The 20955-nt window shown below is 51.1% G+C and overlaps 5 protein-coding genes across 5 annotated transcripts; 1 reads left to right on the top strand and 4 right to left on the bottom strand.

The window, feature by feature from the left end:
- Positions 1 to 2108: 2108 nt before the first annotated feature.
- On the bottom strand, positions 2109 to 2523 carry HO133_002037 (uncharacterized protein; the record flags this gene model as incomplete). Its single annotated transcript, XM_037292965.1, is given in 2 exon segments — positions 2109 to 2278; positions 2295 to 2523. The coding sequence occupies 2 exon segments, from the start codon at positions 2521 to 2523 to the stop codon at positions 2109 to 2111; spliced, it is 399 nt and encodes a 132-aa protein (XP_037150618.1).
- An 888-nt stretch (positions 2524 to 3411) lies between these two features.
- HO133_002036 (uncharacterized protein) lies at positions 3412 to 6162 on the top strand (the record flags this gene model as incomplete). The annotated part of the gene is made up of 5 exons (XM_037292964.1): positions 3412 to 3572; positions 3944 to 3979; positions 4006 to 4458; positions 4516 to 5101; positions 5152 to 6162. 5 exons carry the CDS (start codon positions 3412 to 3414, stop codon positions 6160 to 6162), a joined length of 2247 nt encoding a protein of 748 aa, XP_037150617.1.
- Positions 6163 to 7754: 1592 nt separating this feature from the next.
- On the bottom strand, positions 7755 to 10574 carry HO133_002035 (uncharacterized protein; the record flags this gene model as incomplete). The annotated part of the gene is made up of 2 exons (XM_037292963.1): positions 7755 to 9016; positions 9068 to 10574. The coding sequence occupies 2 exons, from the start codon at positions 10572 to 10574 to the stop codon at positions 7755 to 7757; spliced, it is 2769 nt and encodes a 922-aa protein (XP_037150616.1).
- Positions 10575 to 13892: 3318 nt separating this feature from the next.
- Positions 13893 to 14696, bottom strand: HO133_002034 (uncharacterized protein; the record flags this gene model as incomplete). The annotated part of the gene is made up of 1 exon (XM_037292962.1): positions 13893 to 14696. One exon carries the CDS (start codon positions 14694 to 14696, stop codon positions 13893 to 13895), a length of 804 nt encoding a protein of 267 aa, XP_037150615.1.
- Positions 14697 to 15187: 491 nt separating this feature from the next.
- On the bottom strand, positions 15188 to 16128 carry HO133_002033 (uncharacterized protein; the record flags this gene model as incomplete). The annotated part of the gene is made up of 2 exons (XM_037292961.1): positions 15188 to 16063; positions 16123 to 16128. The coding sequence occupies 2 exons, from the start codon at positions 16126 to 16128 to the stop codon at positions 15188 to 15190; spliced, it is 882 nt and encodes a 293-aa protein (XP_037150614.1).
- Positions 16129 to 20955: the final 4827 nt, after the last annotated feature.

The raw sequence follows: 20955 nt of genomic DNA, 5'->3' as shown, positions 1-20955 counted from the left end.
TTACTTTGTTTCTTATAATTGGGCTCAGGTCTATATCATTGAAACCGAAAGTCAATCCCTCGTCTGACGTGAGCCACCAATGGGCGTCAAGATCTATGAGTAAGTACAACATACAGCTAGCCCCTTGACCCGTACGCAAGTTGTTGATAGCAACTCTGAGGATCCTGTGGGAAGCGGGTCTAGACTTCCCCACTCCGCGGAAGAAGTTCCAATCTTTAGAGTTCGGTCTGGACATACTCATGATTCGGAAAATGCTGTACCCCTTCCTCCATTACTTTGGAGGTTAAGACGAAACGTGAGGGTGTACTGGCACATAGAGCACGCTAGTGAGGTACTTGAACGCTATGGGCGAAGCAAGCGTATCACCAAGGATTGGAGATTGAGAGTGATGGACTGGAAATGGGATGATTGACGTGCCTTGTGAGTTCGGAGTGTCCCCAGAAAGGAGTCTGGATGGATTACTATGCGCAACGAATAAACTTTCAGGCCTCGGGAATGGGATATGAGGTGTCCTTCCTTTTGCACCATAAGAAGGAGAATGTCCAACACTTTGTTCAACGCTTTGCACGCCCAACACAGTTCCTTTCTTTACATGGAAATCTATTCACATCAACATGCTTGACAGACAAACCGTCAGTAAGACAAAATTCCTGTTCATTAATCATAGCAAAGTTGCAAAAATGAAAATTCTTCACAAAGCTTCTAGGCTTGTTCAAGTATGGCATTTCCAGACCATGCTTTCCCCACTTGCAGACCCTCTACAACCATGAAAGTCATCCGAAGCTAAGGCGTCAAAGCCAGCCTCACCTGTACTAGTACGCCTTCGACAATAAAGGGCAAAGGAGCTGCCAGAGCGCCGTCACGGGTCTCGTGAGCGGTTGAAGCCCAAGTCGGAAGGACATCTTGGTGGCGACTCTCGACAATTCGGTCCGGGAACGGAAGGTCTATGAGATATCTTTATATCTTTGGTCTTGTGGTTTTCCGTGGCTTGGTGTTTTGATTGTCTATTCGTGCTCTTCCACTTTATACAGTCTTCAGGGTGTTGACGAGCCTTTTCAGTTTGCACCGCTTTTCTTGGTCTGCGAATGCTTGGTAGAAATGATATCGCATTTTGATTGGGGTGGGAAAGCGTCTACGCGTGAGCTCTGCTGGCGGCAAAACACTTCGTAGTATTTTACTGGCGTCTACACGGTTTCCCGGTCGAATCGCCATTCTACCCGCCTTGTATGACTCGCGCTCTTCACTCCGCTTTCTGTTTCGGTCTGTCTATTCACCATCTTCAAAAACGTATGTAAATTCTGATGATCCTCGAAACATTCCTCGCCCCGGCAGTCAAATCCAACCCGCCATGCATCTGCCCACTGTTCTCTTTCCTTCCCTCCTCCTCCACTCCCTCCCCATCTCATCCCTCACCATCAACAGCCCCCCCGTCAACCTAATCACTCTCTCCACCAACAACCACAACCTCACCCTTCCCTCCGCCCTCGCCGCAGCAGCCCAATGTGTCAAAATCACCGACCCGCCCATGCTCGGCCTCAACCCCTCAAACTGCGACATCGCCATCCCAATCATCTGCAAGCGCCTCACCGGCCCCCAACCCGCGCGCCTGGTGCGCGATAAATGGATCTGGACCGAGTTGCCCGGCTGCTCGCTGGGATATTATCTGCCCGACGGGGTTACCGTTCCGTTCCTGGGGCAGTGCGAGCGTAGGTTCTCATCGATTGTGGAGCTGTGCTCGACGAATTCGAGGTTCAATGCTGGGGGCATCAATGTGGAGGAGATGCCGGATTTTAGCGGGGATGGGCAGGCGATCACGGAGGGAGAGTTGAGGTATGCGATGGCGCCGGAGCGGTTGACTTTACCTGGGTGAGAATGTACGAGAGGAAAGGGTTGGAGTAAAGGGATGTACGAGGATTGACGTGCGTTGGGTTTGTTTCATAGACGTATCAGCCCTTGTATCAAGCGCGCATTTCATTAAGAGAAGCGTTTATTGAAGATGCATGAAGCGGATAGATAAGCGTGTGAGCATGCTTTGCAGGACAACAGCCCTAGAATACACATTGTCAGCACTACAGAATTCACAATCCTCAAGTGAGCATACCGTTTGTCTACCTTAAGCAATAAGGTATCTTGACCACTGCCTGCACAAGGCCGTACCACTCGTCCGTGTCCACTTGCAATACCACACGCAACATCTCCGTTTCGTTGCCACTAAGAAGCTCCACCAGGCCCCTGATGCTTGGTATCACGGCGGTCTTTGCGCCAAACCCCTTCCCAGCTAGGCGTTGCATCACCGCTAGCGATGGCATCCTCGCAGGCCTCATCCTCGGTCCCTGGCTCTTTCTTGGCGCCGGTGTGATAGGGTGGGGTATGAGGAGGGAGGAGCATGTTCTTGTTGTGGTCCGGCTTCTCGGGCTTGTTGCTGGTCTTGGTGGTAGATTCGGATGGCTCGGACGTCTTGTTCGACACGTCAGGCCGCTCTGTGGTAATGGTGATCTCGAGGTTCTTGGGCAAAGATGACATGGCTACTGTGCTTGGGATCGTGGATCTGGAGGGTGCGTAAACTATTGATGCCGTAGATACTGCGTGAGAGGAGGTAGAGAGGTCCGCTTACCCGTATTTGATTTATCTTGTAGGAGGGTATAGTGTGTAAAGCTGAACAATGAATGCTGTTGGTGGTAAACCGCAGAGCAGAAAGATAAAACCGAGCCTGAAGAATTGAGAAGCAAGTAGTAGGAGAATTACAATCGATCGTCGGGAGATAGGATCGATGTGAGCTTGCTGATGGTGGAAGCTTGGTACTGGTGCTGAACTCGATGGTTGAGACAGAAAGGGTGACGTTTACTAAGGAAACATGGGATAATGTCGTCTTCCCAGTGATGATGTAGTCCCGAAGACGATGGGACAGCTAGTCGGGCAGACCCTCCGTTGGTCACACTCGGCATCTGCACAAGCCACATGCAGCTGTCCGTCTGAGCTCACAATAGGCCTGGAAGGAAGATGGAAGACGATTGATAAATCTAAAGAGATGCTGAAGAAGAGACGGGATGCGGATATCTTATCTTCATCTGTTTGTGATACTCTGATACTCATGAAAGAAGATATTTACCGAGCACCACAGAAGTGTGACATGGCTTGACTGACTGAGATTTGAGCTATGTGCATTCCGAAAGCTGTGCTTTGCCATTGGTGGAGGAATGCGGAGAAGGGCATTCAGGTAGGTCCAAAAACTCCAAAAAATGTACAGACCAACGCCCGGACCCTTCGTTCTACATAGTTGACTGCTTGACGAGGGCCAATGCGTAAGCAGCTTCGGGAGTTGAGCTATAGCTGCCTTATCTCGGTGACGTTAGCCCCCAAAGAAATGCCCTCAGCAATGCAGACGACCACAACGAACTCCCTCCTACAATCATGACAGCCTTCAGCAACATACAAAGAGACGGAGTAGACATGGTATCAAAGTACCGGAAAGCAGTCAATGACAAGCGGAGGTTCATCCTTTTATCCCGCGGGCGGAAGCTAGAGACGAGATCGTCATCCCGTGCCTTCCTCCACAAGTGGGAAGTAGGAAGGTTTGTAATCAATACCGTCACTCATACTTCATACCAACATGCCTCCCTCAACATTTCACTTGCTGTCAGACAGTCGCCGGCTCTTGCAGCAACATCCCTATCACTCGCGGAACGCTGAACCAGCGGGAGCGGCGTCCAAGTCGACAGTGAAGGCGCAATTGGTTCCTTAATACATACTTTACTTTACCGGACCATAGCGCCAACGTAGGGGAGTCCTTCGCCAAAAGTCTATCAGTTGCATTACTATTCCTTCTGCCGATTGACCTTCAATGAGACTGCCTCGACTGAGCGCCGTACTACTTTTGCCTCTGGCGCTCTTCCTGCCATTTGAGACTCCACTCAACAACAAGAGCTACTAATAGACGACGCAGACTACTTGCTTGCGGCTTCGTGGGGATGGGGCTCTTGTAAGTTCAATTACTTCGTATGCTAGGACTACCTATCACTTCCAAGCTGATCACCAGTCTCTCATTAGAGCCCTTGGGACCCCTTTGGATTGGCCCGAAGCCAAGAAGAACGCAGACCATGTCCGCCAATGGGGGATTGAGCAGTTGCTAGCAATATGGAAGCGCGCAAAGGGCAAAGAAAGAGACGCTCTGCGATGGGGTGATGAAATAGAATACCTCGTCGTGGCTTTTGAAGAAGAGCGTCGAAAAGTCAGGCTGTCTCTGAGACAAGCGGACATTCTCAAGGCTCTGGCAGAAGATGAAGCCTTGAGCAAGCAGGGAGGATGCGTACCGGACCTTCAGACTATAAAGAGCACCGGTGATGCAATACCAGTCTTCCACCCCGAGTTTGGTAGGTTCATGTTGGAAGCGACACCTGGGAAACCTTGGGGGATCGGATTCAAGGACCTGCTGGATGTGGAACCCAACATGAAATGGCGGTTGGTCAATATCACTATTGACCCTGTCAAAAAGGGTTAGAGCTGACATGTTCAAAGGCGGATCATAGCCAAAGAGCACATGGAATCGAACGAGTACCCAATAACTCTGACGACCTTCCCTCGATTGGGCACCAGGGACGACTTCATCGCTCCCTATTACCCACCTTCTGGCGAGAGATTACGGTCACAGTTCCTTCCTGACGAGATTGCGAACCCCCACATCCGCTTCCCTACATTGGCTGCAAACATTCGATCCCGGAGAGGACGGAAGGTTGAGATCAACGTGCCCATCTTCAAAGACGAGAACACTCCAGTCCCTTTCATAGACCCCACAGTCGATTACGATATGCACAAATGGCCCGAGGATGACGATGTACGAAATGGTGCGGCGAAGGATAATCACATTTACATGGACGCTATGGCATTTGGAATGGGTAGTTGTTGCTTGCAGATCACTTTCCAAGCCAAGAACATCACTGAAGGTCGAAAGCTGTACGATCAGCTCAGCCCATTGGGTCCTATAATGTTGGCACTGACTGCTGCAACGCCAATATACAAAGGCTTCCTTGCAGACACAGACGTGAGGTGGAATCAGATTAGCCGAGCAGTAGACGATCGAACACCCGAAGAGCTCGGTGAAGCCGTAAGCATTTCCAAAGCGCACGGCTTTGGATGGCCACTGACTTCCCACAGCCAGTAAAACATGACCGATGGCGAGTACCAAAGTCGAGATATGCTTCAAATTCTACATACATCTCGCAGGATCCTCGGTTACGGAAAGAATACATGGATCCTGACCTTGTCGTGGATGAAGACCTAAAACAGCAGCTCATGAACGGCGGAATGGATGCTTTGCTAGCTACACACTTCGCTCACCTCTTCATCCGAGACCCTATCGTCATCTTTGCCGAAGATCTCAAAGAACTCGATCTGAATAAGACCGACCACTTTGAGAATCTTCAATCGACAAATTGGCAACACTTACGCTTCAAGCCTCCGCCACACGACAAGGACACTGGGTGGCGAGTCGAGTTTCGTCCCATGGAAATACAAATCACTGACTTCGAAAATGCCGCCTTCTGTATCTTCATTGTGCTAATCACTCGCGCCATCCTCAGCTTCGATCTCAATTTCTACATACCGATACCTCTCACAACAGCAAACATGGAAACGGCCCACGCCCGAAATGCAGTCCTTGACCAGAAATTCCATTTCCGCAATGACCCTCTTCCGCCTCGACCAATGAAAGCGAATGGTACATCAGGCACTACCACACCAGCTTACCAGCCCTCTCGACCACCAACACCCACAGGACCAGTCGAAGATGAACATTCTCTGATGACCATTGACGAGATCATTAACGGCCAGTCTGGTGAAGGCTTTCCCGGCCTGATTCCACTTGTAGAATCCTACCTCAACAGCGTGAACATCGACGTCGAGACACGTTGCGAGCTAGCTCGGTATCTTGACTTGATCCGCAAACGTGCTTCTGGTCAGCTATGGACAGGCGCGAAATGGATTCGGCATTTCGTACATAGTCATCAAGATTACAAAGCCGACAGCGTTGTCAGCGAGGGCATAAACTACGATTTGATCAAGGCCGTGGAAGACATTACGAAGAACGAGGGTAAGAATAGAATGGGCGAGGAGATGCTAAGGTCTGGATGGGTAGATATGCCTAGAGGTTCAGCTTGCGGCGCATAACCAACGACAAGCTCGGATATCAATCACCAGCATACTATTTCTGCATACCGCTTTCCCTCTCTTACGGCAGCTTGTTCTCGCATTTGATCAATCCATCTCATGGTCTCCTTCTATCGTTGCTCGCTTGCTGAACGCACATCGCGTGCATGCAAGTACGAATCCTCCAAGTCCGTGCTTAAAAGCGATATCCCATTCTCTTCAAGTCAACACTATCTCAGACACTCAAGACTGCTTTCCGAACAATTTGAACCCTTTTGCCCATTCATTCATACACAGCATGTCTTTTACGCAGACATTTCTACCACCAATCCTAGCGCTCTTGCTAGGAATCGCTTCGCCAGCTTCATCTCCAGCTCCTGTTCAAGCGTCAATTCCCTTCACTAACAACAACAACAACAACAACAATGACCTGTGCTGGACTACAAACCTCTCAGCATCCATGCAACCGCCTCTCCCCCAATCCCCACCTAACACAACCTCCCCCTGCTCCCAATCCCAATCCCAATCCCCCATCCTCCACCACGACATCCCCGTCTACGGTTCCCGCCGCGGCCCCGGCGCCATTCCCCTCTCCATCGACCTCACCGCGGACCCCCTCGAACCTCACCCTCCCGAATCAGTCCCTCCTCGTCTGCAGCTGGCAAGTCATCAACGGCACCAAATTGTCGTCGACGGACACGGACCTCGGCCTCTACGCCCTCACGCCGTGTTTCTTCGGTCGCGGTAATGCCTCGAGGGAACCGTTTGTTTATCTCGGCGCGAGATATGTCTGTCAGTCGCCGCCGTCGGAGGGGAGGATGGTATGGGGTTGTTCATATCTTGCTTTCTCTTTTTCTGACGTTCAGATCCTTTGAGACTGTTTTCTTCTTCCTTCTTCTTTCTTCCTTTCAACCGTCACGGTGTGAGACGGGTCGACGGCTATCTGGCGACCGTGTTGAGGTGATTGGGCGAGTGGGCGCTGCGGAGGGGGGGGGGAGGTTGCCCGAGGGGGGGTGTCTTTTGGGTGGGGAAGATGGGCGTGCAGGCGTTTGTGAGGGAAGGGTTTTTGTCGTGCGGATGGGGTGGGGGCTGGGGGTGTGGTTTCTATAGGCGATGGGGAAAGTGGAGGCGTGGACGTTTTGTGAGGTGGGGGGGGGGGAGAGGCGTTGTGTGCTGTGTTTTCTTGGGATTATGGATAGGTTCTTCATCTATTCGACAGGTGGTGGGTTCGGGCTGGCACTCTTCGCAGAGTTGTGTGGTAAGGCTTCACAATGGGCAATTTTGGTAGAGTCGAGGCATATTCGCCCCGGGGACGTGTGTATGTTGACGCTAATACATCGCGGTGGACATTATTGCGCCTTACAGAGGAGGAATATGAAATGGTCATTTTGCGTGTATCTGTACAACTGCTACCCTTCATTATCCCAGCGGCGTGGCCCATCCAACCTCACTTATCGTAGCCTTCGTATCCAAGATCATGTTACATTTCGTAAGCGTGGCCTCGCACAAGCGCTATGCTGAAGCAGAAACCCCATCGCTATGCGTGCAACAAATATTCAAAAGCTTGGTTTTGTTCTAGCAGATAGATTCCAACCCATGTTGATGAAAGCGGATCAAAAACTAAACAACCCGCTTCTTCTCTTTCCAAAAGGATAGACAACGAGAGCACTCATGAACAGACCCACCGTGATTCCAATCGCGATTTGAATCATGCTGTATGCGACATTGAGGACATCACTGTTGACGTTGACAGTTGAAGCGCTGGTTGCGTTACTGATAGTGGTCGTCCCATTGCTCGCGGTGCCATTGACCGTTTGCTTTGTAAGCTGATTTGCGGACGTCAGCCCGCTGATCAGACTGCCTCCTGCGGCGAGGCCCGAAGGCACTTGCACGAAGATGGCTGGTAGCAGCGCAGCTGCTGCCAGGCCATGGCGGAGACGACTATATAGGTTTCCGATGACACCGATGGCGAGAGCGCCGAGCGTGTTTGCTATCTGGGCGTTCGAAGAGAAGCGGTTGGCCGAGAAGTGGTTGACGAGGTACCCGGCAAAGGCGATGACGAGCATTATCGGCATTTGCTTGTACCTGCCCTGGTTGATGACGATGAGACAGAGCGTGAAGGGAGGCACGAAGATAAATTTGAACCAGACCGGCATGGTTGTCATGCAAGTAGTGTTGTTGGTCGCGTTTTTATCGATAGCACCAAAAATCGCGGTGCCGATCGTGATGCCAAAGCCGAGAAACAAAGAGTATATTACAGCGTAGATCATACGTACGGAACCAGCGACTATGTTCCGCGACTGAAGCTCAAGAGAGCCACAAAGGATTGTGTAGCCAGGTAGAATCAAGGCGATGGAGGACTGAGCGAGAGCGGAAAAACAGAAGAGTTGGCTACCCCTAATGGAACCAAAGGCTCGAGCGAGGAAGCTGGTCAGGACGGCGGCAGAGATTTCGAAAATGTTCGAGTAGAGCTCCGATCGCGGGGCAAGTATGAGTTGCATGACTCCCAAGAGACAGCCTAGAAAGAAAGCTATGGGCATGTCGATCGGACGAGCACCGAAAGCGAATGGTCCAACACACATGCTGGCGAATCCATATATAATCACGCGAAACCACGGACTATAATCATCCTTCTTGCGTATGATCTCGTCCAGACGTTCCATCGCTTCCTCGACGCCTATCGTATCGTGGACCACCTCTTTATACACCTCATGAGTATCGCGAAGCTTCCCAAGGTTGACACCTTGTGTAGCACGGACTATTTTGACCTCTGTCGTATGCGTTGATTGATCGTCAAAGGAGACGATCATACAGCCAGGAATGTAAAGGAACTGGCCGTCAATTTCAAGGACTCTAGATGACATACGCATATACTCTGTGTAATTGTGTCAGCAGCGGAAAAGTCTTGCTTTGAAACGATACCCACCTTCGAGCCGATGTGTCGGTGCTCCATATGTCATAAGAGCCCTGCAAATCTTAATAAGATAGCCTTGCCTTTGCATTGTCTCTGCAATGTGTACTTGGATCCGGATCGAGTCGTCATTTCTGTGGCCCTTCTTTTTCTTGCCCATAACGGTATCCAAAGCCTGAGCGCTCAACGGCCTGTGCTTCGCTTTTGGTCTGATAGCCTTTGATGTCTGACTAGAACCCGTTGTTGGCTGAGCAAAGACAGTAGATGAGCTAACAAGATCTGACAAAGCCCCAGTAGACTGGCTCTGAGAGTTCTTATAATACCACTTCTGATGCTTTGCTTTCGGAGTAGTAGCGCCGGAAGATGTTGGCGAGCCGGCCGGTGACGTTCCTGGGGTCTGTGCAGGCGTTGTTGCTCCTGAAGCTGTTGATCCATTCAAAGACTGGGCGGCACTGTCGCGTCGATGTGCTGCTCGAGTAATGGCATCGTGACCAGAAGGTATATGAGACAGAGCAATTCCAGCTCCCTGCTCATTGTAGAGTTTTAGGAGTGAGGAGAGGTAACCTTCACGGTACTCCTTGGGCCTGGGCACGTAGTGGTTGGGATCACGTTCATACATAGGTGTTTGAACACCTGAGGCCGTCCCGGGCGGCGTCTCGGCGTGAAGTCTGAACAATCGTGGTATCTGTGGTGACTTATGATGCGCAATCAAACGAGCAGCCCTAGCGTAGTATCGACCTGCCCTCTGTTTCCCTCTCTTCAATGACAAAGTCTCGGCTTCCTTTTCATCGTCTTCATCCGTGTCGTCTTCTATCCCAAACTTCCTTCGTCTGGTTTCTAGCCTTTCCAGGTGAATGTCGCTCAAATCCAGCCTCATTTGCCTTGCTCTTTCGGGAGGCGGAGATGGAGGTGGAGATGAAGGTGGTGATCTGGCGACTGTCCTCTGCGGTCTTTGGGGAGACGCAAACCTGGAACCAGGGGCAGAGTGACTGCCCATCATACGGGAAAGACGTTCGGCCCTGTCGTGTGCCGTCTGCTGTGATATAGCTTTTCCCACTGCTTTCTCATCCTCCTTCCTTTCGTCTTCATCCTCCTTGTTTTCCTCATAATCAGGATTGGTGTCACTGTCTTCCGGTTCTGAGTCACTTGAAGGCAGTCTCATTATCGAAGGTTTGGGTCTGGGGACTGGTGCTTTAGCAGACGATTCCGTGATGTCCAAAGACTTCTCAGGGTTAGGCGCAGGGGCGCCTGAATATGAACTGTTTCTTCTCACTGTGTTAGATCTTGTCCTGGGTAAAGGCTTCGGCCTGGGAGGTGGGTTGGTATCATCTCGAAGATCGAAAGCGGCCCTCTTGTTTGAAGTGTCCAATGACTCCCCTCCTGGCGTGAAGCGTACATTGTGCCTTTTCTTGGGTGGCCTTGATCCTTCTCTAGAATGTTGCTTGCTGGACTCGGCACTTTGATCTCTGGAGCTTTCTTCTTCGTGTGAGGCTGGTGTATGGGACTCTTCTGGGGACGGCATGTCTATGTCGTAAATAGTACTGATCAATTGATTATATCTGTTAGGAATAAGTCATAAGAGACGAAAGCCTGTTAGAGAAGGCAAGTAGAAGCTTGGCGTGAGAAGGTTCTTTGTTGCCAAGTTAGACAAGGTCTCCCAATGCCTACGGGGCAGTTGGGGCGCCGGAGAGAGAGGGAGAGGGAATTACATAGGAAGAAAGAGACAGAGAGACAGAGGGAAAGGATTAGCAGGTCATGGCATATGAATAGCAATTGATCTATAAGCATAAAGAAGTGGAGAGAAGAAGCGATGAAAACTTGTGTCACGGTGGAGAAGATTCATGACTGCTCACATTCCTAGCCTACCGGACGGATAATGCCGAGCGCAAACGGACCAGAGAGGCGATATCTAACGTCTGATTAAACGAGACACCAACCAAGCTAGCGACAGGTGCAAAGTCAAAGACATCCTTTGAATGTTTGTTTGTGCACTTTTCGTGCCTTTTTCATCATTATCAAGATAGAGGCAGGAAGATGAAATTGTTGTCATTGGGAATTGCCAAAGACGCTTGACTGAATGGCGCAATCTCGGAGCATCTTATCGCCGAGTGCCTAAATTTAGTCTTATCAAATTTTCTTCTTCCTCGCCGCCACGCTTTCTACTGGTGATGCATCCATCTTGACTTGAAGGCTAGATGGAAAAAATAATGGCTCAGGGTCAAGCTCTAGGAGCCGCCGACTCGTGGCCTAGCAACCTCTACTTTGCTTCAGCTCCACAATGATTGATAGGAGACTGCCGGCACCAGTCAGTAGCTGCTCCAAGCATTTAGCAAATGTCAGGAATCTACGCTCTGTTGATCTCAGTACTATACTTATGCCACCACCTCGAGCGAGGTGCAATGATGGTCTTTAATACAACGTATTTGGGGTCCGGATATCTCGTTCTATTGTGCAAGTCGTGCGATTATTAACCCTATCCAACATCTTGCTCAAAAGTCGTCCCGAGGCATATGTAATCTTTTTCACGGAGAGACAGACCAACGCAGGTACGACGGGCATCAATGAGGGTCGAGGATGGTCTTGGAAAACCCCTCGAACCAAGCTTACAATGTCGTTCGGCTCGGACCGTGTGTAGGCCACGTACTATACGTCCCTACTCTGGAACCGTTGCATGTAATTGTCCCTGGTACTGGATGTCTTTCAAAATTCCAGCATTGACTTGCCCCTCCCGCTCCTTTGATATGCATGCAGTGTCGCGTTTCAAGTCATCTGCAGGGACTGCTACCGAAACGCGGTCGTATGACCATCCCAAGCGCCACAGCAGTCGTCGCTTCTCAAGAACGAGGGGCTCGAGCGCCTCCTCCGTTCGTGCCGATTTTCCTACTCTACAGGTACTTTGATCGTCTCCGACTTCGAAGAAATCACGTATGATGCATTTCATGCCTACTACCTCGATCCCCCTCCTTTTCAGCCTCGTTGTACACACCCTCGCCGTCCCCAGGCCACCACGCGCACCCGGCGGCTCACTCATCTTTCCAGTAGAGGCCGACCAACAATGCGATAAAGTGAGCTGCCCGAGTCCATATCACTCGGGTGCCGCTTTCTGCAGGAGCCTCAATCGAGGCTGCTTTCTTTGCGCACCGAACCCTCGCGCGCTGGCGCCGTTTTACACGTTTGCTTGCATGGGTGACTGGCAGGTGGAGCGGCCATTGGAAGTGTTTGGAGCGGCCAATATGTCGACGAATCGCTCTACAGCCATTAATGCCTCGGACGTCGAGACGGCCGCTCATTGGTAGGCAGGTCACAAAACGGACTGACTACGTAGCAACAAAAACGGGGATCACGAGTTTGGACGACCTTTTGTGATCCATCACTAGTCATACAAGATTCATGCTGTATCTGGTATCGCGATAGATCTGATCGTGAAGCCATACACTCAACTACTCTGAGCACCCTGATCAAGGATATCCCGCCCTCCCCGCACTCGCCCCACCCATCGCACCCCCTTCTTGCTAGGGAGCCTCAGCACCAGCACCGGCCCCAGCATTCGCCTTCGCATTCGGATCAGTCGTCCGACCACCATCATCGCCAGTCTGCGGTCCCATTCCAACACTCGCGTGGTTTGAATTCGGATCACCGGCTGGTTTGGGGCCAGGAGGAGGCGTGAGGGCGCCGGGGGCTTCGGAGCCGGTCATCATGCGGCTGTGGATGTTTCGTGGTTGCAAATTAGGTTTTGGTTGCGGTGGTACTGGGGCGCAGAAGGTGAAGGAGACGAGGAGGAGGATAGCGATAAGGCAATGGTGGGACTACATTATTAGTTGGTCGACTATTCGAATTGGAAGTGGGATTCATAGTGTTGGTTGATTAAATGTGCTGGATTGTGGTAAGGAGTAGTGAGGGTATTAGATGGAAACCTGCTCGAGATTACGAGTTGACTCTCGATTGTACTCTTGTGGTTGAGTAATGATTCATAGGCTCACGAGCTACTTATACCAATCTTGGAAGGCGAAGTTCGTGGCAGCCCAGCATGGGAAATCAGATGGATAGAGGCTGAGTGCCAGTGAAGGATTTTTTCTGGGCCGCCTTGGACGTCTGGTAAACTTAGTGTTTGAGAGAAAAGGCAGACGAGTCAGAAAGGCTGTAGTGAAACTTGTAAAGGAGCTGACGCTCACACTTTTTCGAACATCTTGATTCAAGAACTAGAGAAGACGTCATCAAGATAATAGCGACATCATGCGCCAACGGAGCGGTAGCAGCTGCAGGTCACCGTCTTCGACATCAGATTTGAAAATAGATCTCATAGTGAAATTCGTGCCGGAGATCAACCACGTGGAATATGGTACCTACATACTAGCACAAAGGTGTTTCGATCTTGGGAAACCCCGAGCGAATCGTGGGGCAAACGTGGGGTGCATGACATTCAAATTCTATCTCAAGACAGGAGGCTTCAGATCTGATCATCGTGATGATGCAAATCGTGATCACTAGACCTGCAATGGAGGATCTGCGCTCATATGTGGGTTGCTGAAACCAAACGGAGCTGGAACGTCTAGGGCTTTGGTGCAACCATTGCTCAGAGAGTAAGCGACAAGCGTCACAAGAGAATCTTTCGTCAAGGAGGACACCAGCATGGAACTGACATGGGAGAGGAGAAGGTGAGAATTATGCCTCTAATTTGTCGTCTGTGACTACACGATTATGTGCTCTGATATTGCGTTCCGATCGATAGGTGCGTTGACGTTCGGCCTCATGGAACTCCTTTCTTGGCATTCATGATCAATCGATTGGTGGGAAATATTTGGATCCTGTTGTAAAGCCCAAGAAGTCTTCCATCAGATCCTCAACGCAACGGTCCTGAAACCCTCTTTCTTCGACGAGCTGTCGCTATTCCCTCGGTAGTCACGTTGACGACCTGAAAACCGGCAATCGCGGTCCTGTTTCCTTGCACCAACCATCCGTCCCACCATGGGACTTCTGTTTCCAGCCTGCGCATGCGTGATTCAGCAATCGCAAATTTCTCTATACGATTCGCAATCACGAAATGGTAGCGAGACTGCACCCGGCTTAAAGCATCTATCTCAGCGTTCCGCAGGAAGAACGCCAACTGTGGGTCATAGTCTCCAGGAAAAGCATGCGCGGTTTGGCGATTGCTCACCGTGAGGGTGAGAAAAGCTGTGGAGTCGGGGTACATCCGAGCATCGATATTCGATGTTGGATCCGTGACGAAGTCCACCAGTCCTTGGATTTTTTTCGTGACAAATCCTCCCACTCCGTAACGCCCTAGACATTCATTGGCGACATATGCTGCCATTCCTCTTATGTCATTGGGCACAACGTTGATCCTGCTGATACTGACGGGTGAGGCGACGTCGACGGATATCAACACACTACCATAAAATTCTAGGAATGGCAGTTCATACGCCGGTCGCAGTACCGAAACATTCGCCGCGAGACCATCTATTTCTGGTTCCGCAACAGAGTACGTGACAGGCAGCGTGCCTTGTGGGAGTAGACTACCAGCTTGCAAAGCTTCACGACGTGGCAGGCCGGTTCCATAGGCGCCATTGCAGAAAACAAAATTTGGTGGCACAGGCGGTATTGGAATAGGGGGCGTGTATGAATCGAGGTTCACAAGATTGGTCATGATGCACAATATAGCCGGCTCAGTAGGTTTCTCTTGATGTTGTTGGAATCTCGACGAAGGTCATGTTGTCCAATTCTGGCTATGGCTGAGTCATGTGAAGACGAGTGACCGTTTGATGTACTGCCGAGATTATGGGAGCAGTCGTCGCCTACAACTTGGGGAAAAGCACCGCATGCGATGAGTAACACCGAGCGCTTCCGAGGCCATAGCGTCCTCGTAGAAGCCCGAAACCTGATTACGAGACTGGACGTTTCGAAGTTGCAAAGCAAGGTGCTGGTGAGAAACTAGCACGTGCTGTCACTAACTTAGCTCTCTGGCTCGGATGTTTACTGCGCAATATTCGAGAGCTTGGACTAATTCTCGCTCCGCTGGTCGGCTCTAGTTTGGCAGAGGAAGCGCTGCACTGGGGTTTTTTGGATACCACGCAACAAGTTTCCTCCTTTAGCAGGTCACATCCTTTCAGTGGCATAACGCCGTCGTGATGCAACGTCTCATAAGTAATCTTTCTTTCTACTCGTCCTTGTATACTGATTCATGTGCCATTCCGTGTCCCCGCTCTTGCTCTCCAATGTCCCTCCCCTAATCTCAAACAGTCGCATCGTCATTCGAGGGCCCACCTCCGCCAATTCGACACTTTGATATCCTGTCCGCACGAAGACGTGATGTCTTACTTCTATACTGTCCTCGATGTTTTTGAATGTCACCACTCGGTTGCCCACCTTCTGATTGGTAGTTGCAGCATCTCGGGGCGGGAAAAGGTGCTTCAGAATCTGCGCCACTCGTTTACCAAGAGGACTATTGAAATTTTCGAAGATGAGGTGCGGGTAGGATTCGCTGACTGTGCCCTTTGAAGCGTTGGGGAGGTCGTGACGCAGGAAGACGTTATGTAGCGAAAAAGACGCCGTGGGGCCGTGAGGCAGATGAGAAATTGTCAGGGCTGTGGGCACGCCGCGGTGTTCGTGGAGAAGAAGTAGGTCCGTCAAGGAAGAGGCATTGGCGCTAGAGACGAGATTGGGCAGAATGAGGGTACCTCTGTTGAGACGAATGGAGGTAGGAAGTAGAAGCCGAATCTCTTTAGCAAAGGCAGATAGTCGAGTGGAGGGTGAGCGTGAGGTTGTGACCAGGGGTCGGGGATCTGTGATGCCAGACAGATGGGCGTATTCATCATCGATGTCATTGTGGGCTTCGGCGCTTTCGTCAAACTTGTAGTCTTCACGTAAAGTCTTATCGTTGGCAATGGCAGGGTCCAGAGGCTTTCCAGTCGCCAGAGAGGCTTTGAGCTTTGCACGCTTCTCAGCAGTCTCTGCTTCGCGGAGAGTGAGGGCGCGGCGGTGGAGATAATCTCTCCTCTGCCGGGCTTGTCTTCTCTGGTAGAGCGAGATTAGCAAAGAGTAACCTTACAAATATAGAGAGTCGGGGTACGAACAATCATCCTGAAACTTTTAGAGCAAAGAGCGAGCTCTCTGCTCCTGTGAGTGATATTTTCTTTTACACTGGCCGTACCTGCAGCGAAGAAGAATTTTAGTGGGGGGGCCGCACCTGCCAAGACCCAGCCCGAAAAGCGGCCTTCTTTTCGCCGATCAAATCCCTCCCTTCCCACCCACCAACACTTCTCACATTCTATTCTAGTTCCCTTGCAGGAGCCTCTCCCTTTCCTTTGTGGCGGCGGAGTCAGATGAATTATTCTTTCAGTCTTACCAAGAGCTTCTCACATACGACAAGTTGCCGAAAGCCGCTGTGATTAGTTGCAAGGGCTGGCTCATTGAAGCTTCTTGACCTGCCAGGTACTATCTCGCATTACACAAGATTCGAAGGCGCTATGGAGGGAGCTTTCACACACCTGGGAAATCATCTCATATCAGATTCAGCATCTACAATAAACGCTGGAGACGATCTCTCCACCATCGACCCCGACGAGAGCATCTTAGATCGCGAATATGGGAGGGGCAATTTGACTGGGGGACCTAGGAGACGCCGACATGATGATGAAGATGAGGGTACAGAGGCATTCGACGATGATGACACGGAGAGCATGGTCAGCATGCCAGTGGATGGTATCAACGGCAAGCCAGGCGTAAGAGCTGAGGAGGAGAAAGAATTACCACCACATGCTTGCGCGTAAGCTCATCATAAGCCTAAACGGGCCTCAACGCAGCTACTAATATTTGATTCCTTGTCCAGATACTGCGGTATACACAATCCAAGTTCCGTCGTTCGATGCCTGGCTTGCAGCAAGTGGTTTTGCAGCGCTCGCGGCAATACCTCTTCCTCCCACATTATCAATCATCTAGTCCGCGCTCGCCACAAGGAGGTACAGCTTCACCCTAGTTCATCTTTGGGAGATACTGTACTCGAATGCTACAACTGCGGTACTAAGAATGTGTTCTTGCTCGGCTTCATACCAGCCAAGTCCGACACAGTGGTGGTGCTTCTCTGCCGTCAGCCTTGTGCATCTATGCCGTCCTCGAAAGACATGAACTGGGACGTATCACGTTGGCAACCCTTGATCGAGGACCGATCATTCCTGGCATGGCTGGTATCTTCACCTTCGGACCAAGAGCAACTGCGCGCACGCCACTTAAGTCCCCAAATGATTGCCAAGTTGGAAGAGATGTGGAAGGACAACGCTTCTGCCACAATTGCAGACTTAGAGAAAGGCGCAGGTGTAGACGACGAGCCAGCACCAGTGCTGCTACACTATGACGATGCCTACCAATATCAGAACGTCTTTGGGCCCCTGGTAAAGATCGAAGCAGACTACGACCGGAAGCTGAAAGAGTCACAATCGCAAGATGGATTGGTCGTTCGCTGGGACTTTGGCCTGAACAACAAACACCTTGCTAGCTTTGTGTTGCCGAAGCTCGAGCTCGGAGACGTCAAGCTGGCTGTTGGAGATGAAATGCGCATCAAGTACACTGGAGAGCTCCGTCCGCCATGGGAAGGGGTTGGCTATGTGATCAAGATCCCCAACAATCAGTCAGACGAGGTCACCATCGAGCTTCGTGCAAAGGGCGACCACAAGTCTGTCCCGACTGAATGCACTCACAATTTCAGCGCAGACTATGTGTGGAAAGCTACTTCTTTTGACAGAATGCAGCTTGCTATGAAGACGTTCGCTGTTGACGAGATGAGTGTATCAGGATACATATTCCATCGACTCCTGGGCCACGAAGTTGCGGCAGCACCGATGAAAACCCAGATGCCCAAGAAATACAGCGTACCTGGACTGCCAGAGCTTAACGGCAGTCAGATCAACGCCGTCAAGAGTGTCCTACAGAAGCCTCTAAGCTTGATTCAAGGCCCTCCGGGTACCGGAAAGACCGTCACCTCGGCCACCATCATCTATCATCTTGCCAAGATCAATGGTGGACAAGTTCTTGTCTGTGCTCCGTCTAACGTGGCTGTCGACCAGCTGTGTGAACGAATCCATAAGACGGGATTGAAGACCGTTCGTGTCACGGCCAAGTCTCGCGAAGATGTCGAGTCCCCGGTCGGCTTCCTCTCTCTTCATGAGCAGGTTCGCATGAATGATAGCAATACCGAATTGGTTAAGCTCAACCAACTCAAGAGCGAGCTTGGTGAACTGTCGAGTCAAGACGAGAAGAAGTTCAAGCAGCTGACTCGTAGTGCCGAGCGCGAGATCTTGACCAATGCGGACGTCATTTGCTGTACTTGCGTCGGAGCTGGCGATCCACGTCTTGCTCGCTTCAAATTTCGCACTGTTCTGATCGACGAATCGACTCAATCCGCAGAGCCTGAGTGCATGATTCCATTGGTGCTCGGCTGCAAGCAAGTCGTTCTTGTCGGTGACCACCAGCAATTGGGCCCTGTCATCATGAACAAGAAAGCGGCAAAGGCAGGTCTAAATCAGTCGTTATTCGAACGTCTTGTCATTCTTGGATGTGCTCCCATCCGGTTGAACGTACAGTACCGTATGCATCCATGCCTATCAGAGTTCCCGTCAAACATGTTCTACGAGGGTTCACTGCAGAACGGCGTAACGATGCAGCAGCGCCTACGTCGCGATGTAGACTTCCCTTGGCCAGTAATGGACTCTCCGATGGTGTTCTGGTCGAATCTCGGTAATGAGGAGATTTCAGCCTCTGGAACATCATATCTCAATCGCACTGAAGCATCCAATGTCGAAAAGATCATCACTCGCTTCTTCAAAGCTGGTGTTCAGCCCAGTGATATCGGTATCATCACGCCTTACGAAGGCCAGCGAAGCTATGTTGTTAGCTCCATGCAGACTAATGGGACGTTCAAGAAGGAGAATTACAAAGAGATCGAGGTAGCCTCCGTTGACGCGTTCCAAGGCCGGGAGAAAGACTTTATTGTATTATCCTGTGTGCGCTCCAACGATCACCAAGGCATTGGCTTCTTGAGTGATCCTCGCCGTCTTAATGTCGCGCTTACTCGAGCCAAGTATGGTTTGGTCATTTTGGGCAACCCCAAGGTCTTGTCGAAGCATCCATTGTGGCATTATCTTCTTTTGCACTTTAAGGAGAAGAATTGCCTGGTCGAAGGGCCGCTATCTAATCTGCAGATCTCTTTGCTGCAGTTCAGTCGTCCCAAACAATCCTACCGCGGGCCCCAACGCTACCAGATGTCTTACCAGCGGGCTTCCGATTTGAGCAATGGCATGGCCAATGGTCGCAATGGCCCTCGTCAAGAGTACAACGATGCTGGGTCCCTCGTCGGCTACATTCCGGATGATGTATCATCCGTGCATTCATCTTCCGTTGGCGGCGGTGTCGGTGTCCCTTCTACTTACCCACCAATGTTTTCTGGATTCCAGGACACTTGGCCTACCCTGAACGGACGTCGGATGAACGGTGCGAAGAGCCGAGCTGGGACCGAGAGCATTGCTGGCGAGTCTGTTGCTGCTAGTGAGTCGGACATCAATGGTCCCGCTAGTACCGTCGATGGCAAAGGAGGAGTTAGTCTGGCTGGCCTCAGCATCAATGATGCAAAGCAAGCCAGTATTAACCAATCGGATCGTCTGAAGCGCTACGTGGAATCTGGTGGACGTCCTGGCGATGGCAGCGTGTTCGGCGGAAGCTCTGCCGGCGGCCGGGTCCCGCGTGGAGATGATGACGATGCTCGAAGCGTCTCTACAGCCTTTGCCAGCCAAGTCGGGCTGGGCAACTACGATTGATCCGACATCCGAAGGCTGACTCGGAAACATGGTGGTTGATTAATGGAATTCAGTTGACAAGACCAGATACAACATGACGACAAGGCTAGATGCTCCTGCATGCGCTTGGGTACTCCGAGCAGTCATGGCACTACTCGAGAGACTCCGGGTCTTGATGAGCGACGCGAGGCTTCGGAGAAAGCTGCAAGGCTGATACGCCAGCCGCAGAGATGCTCATGCATGCGAAAAATTGCAAGTCGGGAGGAAATGAATTGCGGTCATGGAGGCGAGGTGGAAAGCGCAACTGTCTCTACGGCATCATGTCAGATAATGTTGCAGCTCAGTGGTGGTTGTCCGTGGAGGGATGGCGATTGTTCTGCGCCGTTCCGGGTCTTGCCCCGTCGAATCAAGTGATGCCCCGAGCGGGTCCGCAAGACACGGCAACGTGTATGCAGTTGCCGGTGCATTGGGACTTGCAGCATGTGCAGCACTGACTTTCCTTTCTTCATCATGCGTTTGATAGATCGTCGGATTGTGAATGCAAAACCCGTCTCTACCTTGTTTGTGATCCCGCTCTCCTCGAAACCGGGACATTGCGCGAAAAAGCTGGCCTAGCCACGCCCAGCAGATTTCCGATGCGCGTGGTGGTCTCGTAGATAAGTAGAGTATTTGGAAGGATCTTGCAGGGTTGAGGCGCGTCTGCAACTCTGCATTGCTGTGCAGTGTGCACGCTCTCTTTTGCCTCTGGTCTAACCGAAACTTGACGCGATCAGTCAGGAGAGATAGCGATGGGATTTTCATCATATGCGTTCCAATCTCCTTTGCAGGCCCACTCGTTCCCCGAGATTGTCAGATTGTGGGTCAGGATAGCCGTTGGGAGTAGAATATGTACCTACATTACCGTACTTAGACATGTGCTTACATCCCACGTTGACGGACGTTGATCAAAAGTATTATGCGCCGCTTAACGTACCTTACCCTTGTTAATGTGATTCATGCAGGGCGCCCCGAGGGAAGGAGATTAGGGGAAAGTTAAAGTACCTTAGGACATGGGAGTCTGTCTGAATGGGCTCTAGTGGAAACCAGGCAAAAAGCCACACTTCATCCGGAAGAAGTAAATGA

This window comes from Letharia lupina (genome assembly GCF_014066315.1).
Source record: "Letharia lupina isolate WasteWater1 chromosome Unknown contig_14, whole genome shotgun sequence".
Lineage (NCBI taxonomy): Eukaryota > Fungi > Ascomycota > Lecanoromycetes > Lecanorales > Parmeliaceae > Letharia > Letharia lupina.
This window is presented reverse-complemented; position numbering and strand designations above follow the sequence as displayed.